This window comes from Lepisosteus platostomus, chromosome 4, assembly GCF_059453375.1.
Source record: "Lepisosteus platostomus isolate fLepPlt1 chromosome 4, fLepPlt1.hap1, whole genome shotgun sequence".
NCBI classification, from domain to species: domain Eukaryota; kingdom Metazoa; phylum Chordata; class Actinopteri; order Semionotiformes; family Lepisosteidae; genus Lepisosteus; species Lepisosteus platostomus.
The window spans coordinates 50,318,631-50,333,338 of record NC_142614.1 but is presented as its reverse complement, the minus strand read 5'-3'; the positions used below and the strand labels follow the sequence as shown (position 1 = coordinate 50,333,338).

The 14,708-nt window shown below is 35.1% G+C and overlaps 1 protein-coding gene across 1 annotated transcript; it reads left to right on the top strand.

Annotated features, from left to right (window-relative positions):
* Positions 1–872: 872 nt before the first annotated feature.
* Positions 873–12,086, top strand: LOC148673374 (complement component C7-like). The gene is made up of 18 exons (XM_088629771.1): positions 873–1,031; positions 1,354–1,415; positions 1,981–2,056; positions 2,207–2,348; positions 2,860–3,001; positions 3,681–3,819; positions 3,939–4,076; positions 4,776–5,019; positions 5,413–5,526; positions 5,659–5,825; positions 6,495–6,723; positions 7,788–7,959; positions 8,351–8,438; positions 9,433–9,565; positions 10,169–10,357; positions 10,795–10,891; positions 11,135–11,319; positions 11,754–12,086. The coding sequence occupies exons 1-18, from the start codon at positions 1,026–1,028 to the stop codon at positions 11,930–11,932; spliced, it is 2,502 nt and encodes an 833-aa protein (XP_088485897.1). The 5' UTR covers positions 873–1,025; the 3' UTR covers positions 11,933–12,086.
* Positions 12,087–14,708: the final 2,622 nt, after the last annotated feature.

Sequence of the window (14,708 nt, the reverse complement as noted above, 5' to 3'; positions counted from 1 at the left end):
AAGTCATTATATAAAAGCATATTTAAAAAAATATATATAATTAAAGTCATGAAGGGGTTGATAAAAGACAACACTTTTTTTTTCTTGTCAAGAAAGAAAGGTCAAATAACATTGAAATGTTTTTAACCTGTTGTGGATAAGGATGTTTATTTCAGGAACTTATTACAATGGTCAGTCTTTCTGATAAGAGAACGTCAGACCATTTCCCTTCTGAATGCTGATCCTTGTAACTTCTGAAAAACATTTTAACCTTGTAATGTGAGAAAAGAAGCGAATATGATAACACATACAAAACTGAGAACAATATGTAACAATTTGATAATTCATGTGCCTAAAAATACACTTTAGTTGTTTTTGATTTGTGGTTCTAATTGTATGTCACACTTCAGTTTATTCAGTTTAGTGTTAAATCTTATGCCAGAATAAATAAATACTATAATTTTGCTGTTTCCTTTTACATAAATATTGTAAATACAGTAGCTATTACTATGTATTTACTGTATTTTTTTCTCCTTTTCTGTATATTCTCTACATACAGCTTGAAACATTAACATTTTTCTACCCATTAACAATCAAGTTAATTAAGTTTTCAGTTGAAATGTCACCTCATTATATTCTATAATTATTAATTTGTAATTCTATAGAATTTTAAATTTTTAATCATACAAAAATATAGTTACTGTAAAGATTGTCATTTGCGTGGATTTGGTAAATTATAGTCCTTAACTCTATGTCACATTTAGAACTAAAAAAAAGTATATTTGATAAGTAAAGATAGGAGAAAGACAGGAAAGGGAAAATTGGAAGGCTTCAGTAGAATAGTGCTAGCATGACAATCAGCTGTCTTATCAATAGGTTGCAGGGTCCTTAGTTTGCCTATTCAGGAAGTTCCAAAGCTTTAAGCAGAAACACAGAGACTGGGCTGAGTGTGGACAACTGTTTTTCCACTTCACATCAACAAACGTGTTGCTCCTGCTGCAGAGCTTATACTAAATCTTCTTGCTATTTTTTTTTGTTCTTTAACTATGAAGGTAAGAGAACCATAAATGTTCCTGTCTGGCTGTTTTAGATAAAATATATATCAGTCAGAATCTGAGATGTCTATATCGCAGTCTACAACAAAACGTTTCAGTCTGTTTACTAGGGATGATACTGTATATCTGTTCTGAGCTCAAGCAACAGTCTTGGATTATAAGAGTAAGGTACTGTGATAGGTACAGCATGTTTTAGGATATGCATATGTGTGCTTTCTTTAGTTCTCAGTACTCCTGAAATCCTTTATTTCTAAATCAACCACAAGGACAGACTTCTCTTTTGTTAGAGCTGCCTGATTATTGATCTGACCTCTTACAGGTGTGGATGACATTGATTCTGTCTGGCCTTACAGGCCTTATTCTTCTTCTGTTAGAAGTTAGGTAAGTACAGTATGAAACGAGCAACCTGCTCTGAGTAAGAGCACAATAACAATAATTGAAATATCATATTTTTAACAATGTACAGCTATCACAACAAAGAGGACAAATATAATTTCCATTATTATTATTATTATTATTATTATTATTATTATTATTATTATTATTATTATTATTATTATTATAAGTAGTAGTAGTAGTAGTAGTAGTAGTAGTAGTAGTAGTAGTAGTAATAATATATTATATATTAATAAGTCTGGTGTACTTTGCTCATAAAAGAATGTATTTTACTTTTTCACAATATTAACGCCTTATTGAATAGGTGTCTAACATGTTATATTGCAGTTTCAGTTCTTTGTGTATATTCTTACCAGGATTAAAAGTTTTCAGTTGAAAGGTTAGAATTTCCTGAGGTTTTAACAAAAACAATGATCAATGATTATAACCACATCCAGTATGAGATAGAGATAATATACAATATTGGAAATTTAGGGCACATTTCTGCTTTTCTTTTTTGGGATAAAAAGGATAAATTGTGTTTCTCATGGATTCCCTTGTCTTTTTACAGCTGCAATAGTCCTGTGAATTGTAAATGGGGCCCATATGGTGACTGGTCAGAGTGTGATGGTTGTAAGAAGACACAGGTAATGTATATTATCGTAGATAATCAGTGATGTTCAATAGTGTCAAACAGTTTCAGCAACCTTTGAATCAATTAATTGTTGCAAAAACTTCTTAATAATGACTGAACAGTCAAAAGGACGTTAGTTTCTAAATGTTATTAATGTTCTCAGGTTCGGAAGCGCGCTGTAGAAACATATGGTCAGTATGGGGGAAGCCCATGCCCGGGTGAATCCACTGAGAGACGGGCATGTTTGCCCACTAGAGGGTGCCCACTGGAAGAAGGATGTGGCAACAGATTCCGCTGTTCTTCAGGTGGGAATGGATACAGTACGCCCTCTTAAAATCTGTAGATGTTGGACAAAACCTAGACAAAAGTAATGGTTGGTTAATTTTACAAAATGACGTCAAATTGTCAAAATCTTATCTTGATGGAAATCAGCTTTTGTTTGACACTTCTGGCTTTTGGAAGCCTTTCTGTATTTTGCCAACTGTTTCTTTATGTTTTCTTGATTAATAACAAATAAAAAGCATGCATGTGCATTATATACAGTAGCATATGCTTTGTACAGTATGTACACTATATAATACACATTGCATATAGTCTTCATTCATCCATTTTATCCATTCATATTTGGAAATATGCTATAAAATCTAGGACACAATTTACAAATGTGTGGTTTACAGCTTTGCAACAAATACAGAAAATGTTCTAAGGGTCATTACTTTTTCTAAGTCAATACATACTGTAAACTAGCTCCTTAAAGGTTTTTACCTTGTAGTGCTCTGGCATTCCACCAGATAAAAATGTCCTTGGGTTCCTCAGGTCTGTGCATCAGCAAGTCCCTGGTGTGCAATGGAGACCAGGACTGTGAGGAAGATGGTGCCGATGAGCGAGGATGTACAGATCAATCAAGTGTGTGTGACAATGATCAACCCCCACCCAAAGTAGAGCTGACTGGCAGAGGGTTAGGATCTGAATCTTCTTATTCCTTTTTACCTACATGTAGCAATAAAATCAGTCCCATTTTTGGAAAACCTGATTTCTAATTTGTAATATGCTTAGGCTTTTCTTTTTTATGTTTGCATTTTTAAATTGCTAATTACATATACAGGTAAGCCTTCTCAAAGTGCACCAGCAATTACAATGTGTTAAATGTGAAGTAGCAAAATTGAATAAGAATGAACAGTAGGAGGTGCGACATGGTGGGACAGTGGTTAACATTGCTGCCTCATAGCACTGGGGCCCTGGGTTCAATTTTAAACCCAGGGTGCATTCTGTACAGAATGTGCATGTGCGGTACGTTCATGTGGGATTCCTTTGTGTGCTTTAGTTTCCTCCCACGGTCCTAAGCATACTGGTAGGAAAAGGCCATAACTGTGAGTGTGTTTTTGTGTCTGTGTGTCTGCCTTGTGATTGTGTTGCTTGCTGGGATAAGTTCCGGCTGCCCTGTGGCCCTACATTGGATAAAGCAGTTTGAAAATGGTTGGATGCAACAGTTGAAAGAACAGGAAAGCAAAGCAACTGTAAGTGAATGCATAAAGCTTTCAACCAAAAAAGAGGTTAGCATCACATGGTTTCAGCCTTTGTCCAATTGGAATGTTTTGCTTAATCTTTTAATGTGGCCATTGTCTACTTGTGTTTAGATTTGATGTTTTAAACGGAGAGCTCAGGGGCAGTGTCATCAACACAAAAAGCTTTGGAGGAGAGTGCAGAAAAGTGTACACTGCAGATCATAAACCTTCCTACAGACTGACTCAGAATCTCGTCAAATATACATTCCAGGTGAGTCTTCATATTAACTGTTTTCCCTCCTATCATGTTCATACTATACAGTTCGCATTACATTTATAAAATACAATGATGCCCAATCAAACCATAACAGTCTTCATTTATCTTACCAGGTTAAAATTAAGAATGACTTCAGTGATGAGTTTTATAACAGCTCCTGGTCCTATAAGAAGTACACAGAGTATAAAATGACTTCTAATTACGATGGACACGATTCTCGTGATTTCACTACAGCCCTGTCAAATGAAAAGGTACAGTCTTATTTTTTTCATTAACCTGAATTTCAATTTTTAAACCAAAAGCATATTTCAGAGTGCTAATGTGATCTTGTTATATCTACTATAGTCCTGATGAAAGCCTTCTTTCTTTAAATAGGCTAGTCACATTTGCACTTTACTATGTACATTAGTCTTAATAGAATATGCTGAGATTTTCCAAAATATTGTTACAGTACTGTACATACACAGACACATGCCTTAGACTACGCAAAGTTTCTTATGAAATGTGATTGTACAAATTGCTAATGAATGGTAAAGTATCAATTGTTAATACCTGTATTTAAATATCTACAGGTTAAAAAGCTTTTAAAACAAAACTGTATTCAAAGCATGAAATCTGTGGGAGCTGTATATTGCTTGCAGAAAAACTGTTATTATTTTCATTGTTTTGATGCACTTCTAGAAAACCTCATCAATACACAGAGGAGCTTAAATGATGCAACAAATTGGCAATTTAATTATGAATTTTCACCATTGATTCATTGAGTACCACAATTGTAGATGATTGGGTTTAAACAACAGTATTTTTGAAAGAGAAAAGGTGAAATATAAATTATATTATCTAAACAAAACATTCATATAGGACTAAAATAACTATTTCACTAACAGCAGATGGTTTGCTAATGCACGTAATGTAGTATTAGATTGAAAGTTCTGTTTATTGTGATTTAGAGCCACAGACTTCTGGTAATCAAGAATGAGGTGGAGGTTGCACAGTTTCTGAATGGCGCATCTGAGGACTTGACACTTTCAGAGAATTTCTGGAAGGACTTAACCTTGCTACCAGCTTCATATGAGTATAGTGCTTACCGAGATCTTATTCAAGACTATGGTACTCACTTCATGAAGGAAGGCTATCTTGGAGGCCAGTACCAGGCTCTTCTCTACATTGATTCTGAAAAGATGAAACAACAAGGTAGCACATTAAGTCATTTTATACATATTGTATATCTCCTGCAAAGAATGAGAAAGACACACATGTTGTACAAGTGAGCACAAAAATGAATTCCTAGTATAGGCTTTTTTATTTGGAGTTTCCAATACTATTTAGCACAAAATATTATAGACATAACCTTCACTTTTCATGTTTGTCACATAATGTTTGCATGATTACTTTCTAATTAAAATTCAATTATAGTATCGTGCATGCAATATTGTATAAAGCTTTTTCATTGAAATTCATTAAATTAAAATGTGAGGGATTTCTGGTTAAAATATATATATTTTTTGGTTCTCAAAGGTATTTGATCAACAAAGGTTTTATTTTGCTCTGGGTCTAACACATTCTCTTTCGTCTTGATCAATGAAGGTATATCTAACCTTGATGCTCAAAAATGTACTTCTTCAAGTTCTGGCTTCCTGTTCATCAGCGTGAAGCGCTCAGAATGCAACAAACTCGTCGAGGCACTCAGGACAGCTGAAGGTAATGGTGTTTTATGCTGGAAAGTTTCATTTTTTGCGGACCTGTAATTCTGCAGTTAATGGATAAACTGAAATATCCATTAACATCTTAAGATGAACGGATATTTAAAAAAATATATTTTTCTTTTGCCAGGGTATAAAAGAGACAGGATACGTGCGGAAACACAGATTGTTGGAGGGAGGTCAGGTTTTGCCTCTGGTCTTAATTATCTGGATTTAAACAACCCTACAGCAAACAGTGATCTCTATACCAAGTGGGCTGGCTCTGTGACACAGAACCCCTCCGTTATCAAGCAGAAGGTGACAGACCCGCAATACATCAATCTCAGAACCATGACTTGCTGTTGATGGACTGTGTAATTTACACAAGCCAGTGTTGTAGGTTACCCAGAGACTTGTTCAAAGTGGGCTCAGAAAATGAGTTGATGTACTGTAGCAGGAATTAGGGTAATCAATTTGCCTAATAGAGTAACCCACTCAAAAGCTGTTAGAGTGTGTAAGTGAACCATATTATACAGTAAATCACACAGATGATCACATTATGTCGGTTCTATGCAGTTTTCTGGCCTTCTAATTAAATTCAATTATAATTAATGTGAAAATAACAACAATTACTGTAAGTATTCTCTTAACATTCTGTGAATTATTCTGAGCTGAGAAAAAAAAACTAGGCTTTAGTAAGAAAATACACAGCTTAGCCCTTTAATTTAGGAAACATTTTCCCTGTTTACCTTTGTAAACAGGAATGTCAACAACAGTTTGTCATGTTTATTAAATTGCCTCCATCTAAAACGAAAATAGCTACTGTGCTTTGTAAAAACTTTACTGTGGGTAGCTATGTGTAAACAAGTATAAAATGGCCCACAGTTTTGTCGTGTTTTAATCTTTGCTAGTGTTAACGTGAAACAAAGTCGGATTTTCCTTTGCAGTTTTTATGGTATACCAACTATCTGTTTTCTAATTCTATAGTTGAGACCATTGTTTGAGCTGGTGAAAGAGGTACCCTGTGCAGCTGTGAAGAGATACAACCTGAAGCGAGCAATTGAGGAATATCTGAATGAGAATCACCCTTGCAATTGTAAACCTTGCCAGAACAATGGTATTCCTGCAGTCAAAGACACACTCTGCACATGTGTCTGTAAACCAGATACCCATGGACCAGCCTGTGAGCTTGGAACTCTTCTGCAGGAACAACCAGGTGACCAGCACTAAACGCTTTTGAGAACTAATAATTCCTTTAGCTACATTTCATCCAAATGAAACCAGTAAGTCATTAAAAGAGCAAAACTATATAATGAATGCCATAAGCATTGCTTTCACCCCACTGTAAATGGACTACATTACATGATTCAAGATTCAAGATTCAAGATTTCTTTATTTGCCATATACAACAAGTGTATTGGAATGCTTACTCATTCAGCTGTACCCAAGTAACATTAGAGAAAAGAAAAAAAAGCAAAAATGACAACCAGACATGGACAATAAATTCAGACAATAGACATTTTAAAACAACCAAGACTGGACATAGTGCAGACAGTGCTAATATGTGCAGGTACTAATTTGAGCTGTTTAAGATGCGGACTGCTTGTAGATGTTTTTGAATCTATTTGTCAGTGTTCTGATACCTCCTACAAGAACCCAGGGGTGAAAACAGAGCGTGGCCAGGGTGAATTGGGTCCCAAAGTATAGCTCGAGCCTGGTTGTGTCAACACAGTGTGTGAGAAATAACATAAATGGATTTAATGTGACATTCATACAGATCATTCAGATAATTCAGTATAACATTATACATTATGATAGCAAGTACAGTACAGTGTATGCTAAAGGAAGATTCAGGCTAATACAGCAATGGGCCGTGGGCTTTCAAACAAACTACATAGTTTTTCAAGCCGATCTGGTAGAAGCTACAGAACTAGGAAATCTCTAAAACTGTCATTATAGCCTCCATACTCACATTGTAACTCTCTACCACAGTCATATCCAGGATTGATTGAATTCTTGCAGAAAGCAGCTGCTGATTTCCTCTACCTTACTCTAAGTAAAAAACAAAAGCATATATAGAATCTTTTAAGGGTTATCAATTATCTTTGTCTTTCAGCAACAAAAGATAATTTAGCTACACCTCTCCTCATTTTCTCTTTAAATGATTATTTTTTACTGGTTATGTCTGTACAGGCTAACTAAAATAATCATCATGGTGCTGGAGTCCTGCAATGGCTTGCCTGTTTCTTTGTTTTTAATGGAAGCTTTCCTGTCTTGCAGGGGTGATTGATGGCAGCTGGAGCTGTTGGTCTTCCTGGAGTTCCTGTTCGCAGGATCAGAGGGTAAGAACTCGCACTTGCAATAACCCCTTTCCCAGAATGGGAGGAAAGTTCTGCATTGGGGAGCCCAAAGAGACCCGGCCCTGCGAGGATGAGGAAGTTGCCTATTTACGGTAAGGGCAAAATCTACTGAAACGTACTGTAGTGTACATCACCCAGAATTGTCTCACACAGCCCAGAAAATTAGTAACCACTTTTTACAAATATGAAAAGGAATATCTAATGTAGTCATTTTCAAATGTTTAGCATACATTTCTAGATAAAAAAGTAATTTATCTTCAGCACCAGATTCCAATTATTTTCTTTTTGTTCTGAGAAATATCAGTATACTGGAATTTATGTTATTAGGTATTATGAAATCAATGTTTAAATTGTGAACCCTTGTTAATTTTCCCTAAGTAAGTCAATACAGCATTATTGAAATCTCTTTTGTTCTGTCAAATAATAATACAAATGTTTGCATATACTAGGAAAAAAACAGCGTTTAACTTATTTGATTCCTAGTGAAATGGAACCCCATTGCTTTGATACTACGTTGGAACAAACAAAGTCCTGTAAACCTCCTCCTGTGATTCAAAATGGCTTTGTTGAAGTAAGAATTACACCTCCTTTCTTTTTCTTAGACTTGATCTTTAGGAGAAAACACTCTGTATTTTTAATTATAGAACTACTGTATGACTGTAAAATAGACTATTCATAAGCCGAAGCTTGTTGTTACTCTATAGCTTAATCAAATATCCCCCTCTGTGCAATGGTATAGACATTAGTTGTGGATTTCATTTTTATGTTCTTCAAAATAATTAAAACTTTATGCCCAAACACAAGTGTTGTTGAATTTGAGTTAATATTATTGCAAATGCAAAGCAATGTTTCCATTTTATGCAGAGTAGAATAATAATACAATAACTATAACTATAACTATAAGCTCTCAATACAAAAGCTGTAACATTGGAGTTCAGTTAATATATTCAATACAGTATACAGTACATATATAGTGTACTTAAGAAAAAAATGAAAAGCTCTTGGCACAGGGTAAAAAAATAATCTTACCTGTTTTGAAGATGGGAGTCAAGAATTCTCTGTGTATTAATATGATCCTATAAGAGGACATAAACATTTTGCATCAGTTGCCACTTACTGTATTGTACACTGCATTTATAATATAATCACATTAATTGTAATGTGGTTATATGATCAGAGAGCAGTGTCTTACTACACAGTACTTATGTGGACAATGTAGCACACAGTAATAGGTGGTTTGTCTGTACAGTATATTAGAAATATAATTAACGTCAACCATTGTTGTTTCATGGCATTTGAAGGTGCCTATTAGATTGTAGGAGCACAAAAGACATAATTTACTGTCATTCTGCCCATCTCAAATATACTTCATTTTGAATACATGTTACAACCAGTAATACATTTCAAGTAATCTGCATATAATAGTTTACAAAAGAAAAACTGAAGACTGCTGAAAATGTGAGATTTGTGTGTTGGTCTGCCAAAATACGAAATGCAGAAAACAGTAATATAAATAAAGAAACAAGATAGTGTAAAGTCTTCATTTGTGTTTACTTTACTCATAGGATCCCAAAGACCTCTACCCTATTGGCAGTAAAATTGTGTATTCCTGCAAAGAGAGATATTATATTGTTGGGGATCCCGTAGCTGAGTGTGATGAGGATTTAAACTGGAAAAGATATCCTGTACAATGCATGCGTAAGTGCTGATATTGGTATTTTAAGGTACACACAGAAGTGCACAATATCAATGGTACATCTTTAAATTATTGTGATATGTTCATAAAAGCATCATCAACTCTTTTTATTACATCAATGAGACTGGTGACAGTTATTACTACACCATATATGTATTGTATATAGCCTTGTTATCACGTTGATCTGCTCAAAGTCAAATATTATTTTTCAGTGTATGAAGTTTTTGACAGAAGGTCAGATCCTAATCTCACCCACTGCCCCTCTCATTCATACAGTATTTACATATACCATATCTCTCCTCCTTCCTTTAACCTTTCAGCTGCACCCTAGCTCATTCCTCTAGAAAGTAAGGTCGGGCGCTCAGACTTACGGTTGGGTTGACATTCCCAGGCGAGTAACACCAACCCAACCTCTAATACATTTTGTTTCTATATCGCACTTAATAGGGTGCGAACTACTAAGGTACATGATTTTTTTTTCAATGGCCCAAAATTTAAGGGGTTGGGAGGTGTGTCTCCAGAGGTTTAATCCAAAGTTCTGAACACAAAAGTCTTCTTCCTGTAACTGATGTTTTCAAACAGGATTTTCATTTGAATATTTACAGGGACAGTCTGTCAGCCTCCAGACTTCATGGCTGACGTGAAAGGGACACCCTGGAAGCCCAGTTATGAAATAGGGGAGAAGATCGTAATGTCCTGCCCAGCTGGAAAACAGTTAGAAGGGGTTTCAGAAATCAAGTGTGACTCCAGCCTTAACTGGTCCCCACAGGTTTCAAATACAAGATGCAAAGCAGGTATACAGTAAAACACTAGTAAAGAACTAATGTTTACCTTGTAATAAACATGATATTTATTTTGTCAGGATAGGCAACACTGCTTGATATTCACCCTAAAGATTTTTCCAAAACTAAACAAAAATCGTTTTGCTTTTGCAAAGAGGTGCAGATATTTTCACAATAACAAATAATAAGCATGGGATTGTGATGCAAGTGGGAAGGGTGTATATATTACTACAATTGTTATTTTAGATATTTGTTTTCTATGTACAATACATTTAACAAATACAGAAATCTTTCTAGTAGTTTCATTGTCAGTTAAAAAAAATCTAACAAAAAGGAGACAATCTGCAAAACTGTGGTTCATTAACTCACATTAGTTAAGGAAACAGGAGATCTTCTATATCAGATTTGGAATAATAGCCCATAAGTCTATGTGAATTGATCTGTTTTAGCACCTGTCAAAACCACAGTTCGACCTACACATCAATGCAAGCCATGGGAAAAAGCTGACAAGTCTCAATGTATCTGTAAAATGCCTTATGAGTGCACGTAAGTATAGGCTTTTCATACTAGAACTGACTTTAATTAGTTAAATTCGTGTTTTAAACGTGATTACTATTGAACACCCATACTCAGAGCACAGAAAAAAGCACAAGCCAAAACACAAATTGTATCTAGCTGAGTACTGACAACATTGTGTCTAATTTTCCATGAGGGAATAAATCTTAATAATTCAAAATACTAAAATCAACCAAAAATATATGGTTCATTATATTTTCCACCTTTTTCTAGGTCATCTTTTGAAGTCTGTGCCACTTACGTGAAAACAGGCCAAGCATACAGACTCAGCATCTGTAAAATCCATGCTCTTGAGTGTCAGGGACGCATTTACAACCTAACTGAGGAAAACAAGTGCACATCCCTCCAATCCCAGAGCAAGGCCTGTCCTGACTGCCAGCTGTGGGAGAAATGTGATGGTATTTATTTCTTAATTTCACAAAATTATTAAGAATTCCTATAACTCATGACTTGTTTGAAGTCTTTCCTAGCAGGAGAATAATTCCTTTCAAAGGCTCCTGAGATACTCAATCAGCTTGAATCCTTAGCTAACTAGGAATCCCCATGTCCTTGTACACAGAGAGTTGGGTCTAGCTGGTAATGAGACCATAAGGATCCTGCTGTTAGATACCTGAGAGTTTGTGTCAATCAGCTTACTCTATTGTCTGACAAGTCCTCACTGTCCCTGTGTGGTAGAGTGGTTGTAAGTACTGTAGGTGAGTTTAGATACAAAAGTAAATAAATGGCATTCCAAATTTGGTAGGTATGAAGTATAAACTACCTGGAAAATCCAAATAAAAAATACCTACTACATGTTGTACATTCTCAACGACTGATTATTCTTTGATTTCAGTGGGGACTAACATGTGCGTATGCCGAGAAAATGAAGAATGCACCAAAAGTGGAGCCCATATCTGTGTACTTGCCGGAGAGAATCCTGCTGCCCAATCAATGACAGAGTGTGAAGCAGGTCGGAGACGATGCCATGGAGAGAATATCTCAGTCGTTAGTATCTGGCCATGTGAAGCATAAAAAGAAATGTGAATAAAACAGCTTCAACGCTGTGTATAACCATTGTACAATGTATCTTGTATTAAATATTAGTAAGTGGTTCTTACGATTTAAGACTATTAAATGTAATCTTTTACTTTCAATCATAATGGTAATAATAAAAAGGTTAAAACTGTTTTGTTTACGTTTTCTGGTAGTGTATCTCACAGACCTTTGCACATGAAAACATTCCACTTCAACGTGGATGTTAAAGGATTCAGGATTTATTCATACTTTTAGAACAAAAAAACCCGAACAAAACAGAAGTCTTGTTTTTCCTCCAAGCTCTTTGATTTATTTACAAGGTTGGATTTCTTTTTAAATTTTTTATTGTTTTATTTGTTTCGCTAACCAATACCTTATCAATTAGAGGTCACACTAGTGAAAAGACTACAACTGAAGCTAAATCATGAAACTAATTTGTCTTCAACATGTTTGGATAAGGATGTTTCAACAGACAATGTTTGTTTACCTTTTGCTGTTTTCATCTTTTTTTATTTGTTTAAATTCTTCAATCCCTCTCTGGGATAAATACAACAGAGCAGCTAAGGTACTTATTTGCAAACATAACTCTCTGAGACCAATCCTTGCATTTTTATATCCATAACCATGTTGGTAGTTGCTGTCTTCTCTGCTTGCTTATCCCTCAAATGAAGATGCATAACAGAGTTTCTTGGCCCTTTGAAAGTCTCAGCTTCCTGTTTTTAATGTCACCCAACCAACTGACCTCCACCAATTTGTCAGGTAAATCAGTATGGTAATTAGGTAATTCCCAATTTCCTTCTGGGAATGTCAATCAGACAAGAGTATCTGGTCTCCTTCATTACCATTTTGTTTAGTTGCTAGTACTGTAGTTAACAGGTCTAACAAGCAGATCCTGCTGTTTTTTGAAAGACACAATGACATAATCTTTGACTGTAAAATTGGTAGCTTGTTCCAGATTCTCATAACTTTTTGTGTGCCTTCAGCTCTCAGTTTTGTGTTTCACTACAGATTTTTAAGACGTCTGTAGTCAACTTTGTTAATGGACTCTGGTCCTCACATAGAGAGATACTGTAGCATGTGCAAGAATCAAATGATTCAACACTTTTATCCCACCAGAACAGGACCCAAAGTATGCCTGGTTGCTCTTCTTTTGGTTGATTCAACAGTGGCAATAATTTATATGCAGCTTGGTGTCCAAAATTCTGCATAATATTCAAAATATGAGTTCATCATACAATTGTAATTATAACATGTATTTGAATTCTACATTTGCTTTAGATTATTTTTTTTAGGGGAGGTGAGGTTTCTGGGTGCAAAAGATGTGTTTGAGAGCAATTAGCTTTAACCACAGTTTTGCTAAACAGGTGTTCTGAAGCTGGTGTTTTCTGTCATCCAGAAAAATATGTCTAGCTAGAAGCAAACTACTGTATATTTACTGGTCTGATTCACTAGTCCACCTTACCAACCCAATAGGTAACCCAATACCTGATGGTCAGACAGAAGTATGTAGACCGACATATGAACTGCAAAATAGCTAAATTTGTTATATAATAAGTTAAATAAATTACATATAAACCGTCCTACACAAATTATAGTTTAAGTAATATTATATTTATATTTCTAATATACTCCTCACTCCCAAAAATCAGAATGGCATGTTCTATAGGAGTCACCCATCTTGGCTTAAATACTTAGTAAGGCCCAATACAGTATGCAATATTTACTGTACCATATTTCCAGAGAGCTAATGGTAGCAGAAAACTTGCCTAATGAGTCTTGAGAGTTTACAGTACCACGCGTGATAGACATTCAGAAAGGTAGAATATTTTGGAATGTCACTTCTGATAAGTACTCATTAACCCTAGTAACTAGTAGATGAGCTTTCTACTGAATTAACTCTTTTAATACAAGGTATTGTATGAAGACCTATTTCCACAACTATATAAGCTTCTATAGAGTAGAAAATCAAAATGTGTGAATAATGTGTGTGTTCATGCATCTGCATATTGCACAAGAGGTGCGTGCCTACTTAGGATTTTGAAGTGATTATTTGCACTATCCATTTAAGTATATTTTAAATCGATACGCAATATGGCAACTTTCTATCCCTTACCGATGTATTTTCTATAATGGAAAAATCCCTTGTGCACAATCAAAGAACATATGGACATGACCAAGACCTTGAAGAGACCTTTTCACCCATCTACAGTAGCTAATCAATTAATTGCTAATCACCAAATGGACTAGACAGACAAAATTGCCTCTTCATATCTGTATAACTGTTCTTATGTACTGTAGTCTGTTTGGATGCTGTTTGCTAAGGATCTTATCCAGCTGTTTCTTGATAGAAGCAAGAATATCAGATTGAGCAACAAAGCAGGACAGTTTTTTCCAGACTCCTGTGACTGTTTGTGTAATAGAGTTCCTTTTGGTTTTGGTTTTAAAACTTCTCAATAGTTTTGTGTATGGTCATTGTTTTAGTGTTTCTTTGTTGATCCAGAACAAATTAATTAGGTTGACTCTGTCAATGTCTTGGAGGACTTGGTACTGTATACCTGAATCAGACACCTTTCTAGTTTACACTGTCCAAGACTAAACACATTAATTTCTCTTGTCAGTCTAGGACATTTCGTTGAGCCTGGAAATGTATCTCTTCTGTGGACTGATTCCAGAGACACTTATTTTTTGTAACATGATTAACACAAATGTACATATAATGTAAAATGTAGTCATACTAGTACAATATACCATTTCAACATAATATTCTTTGTTT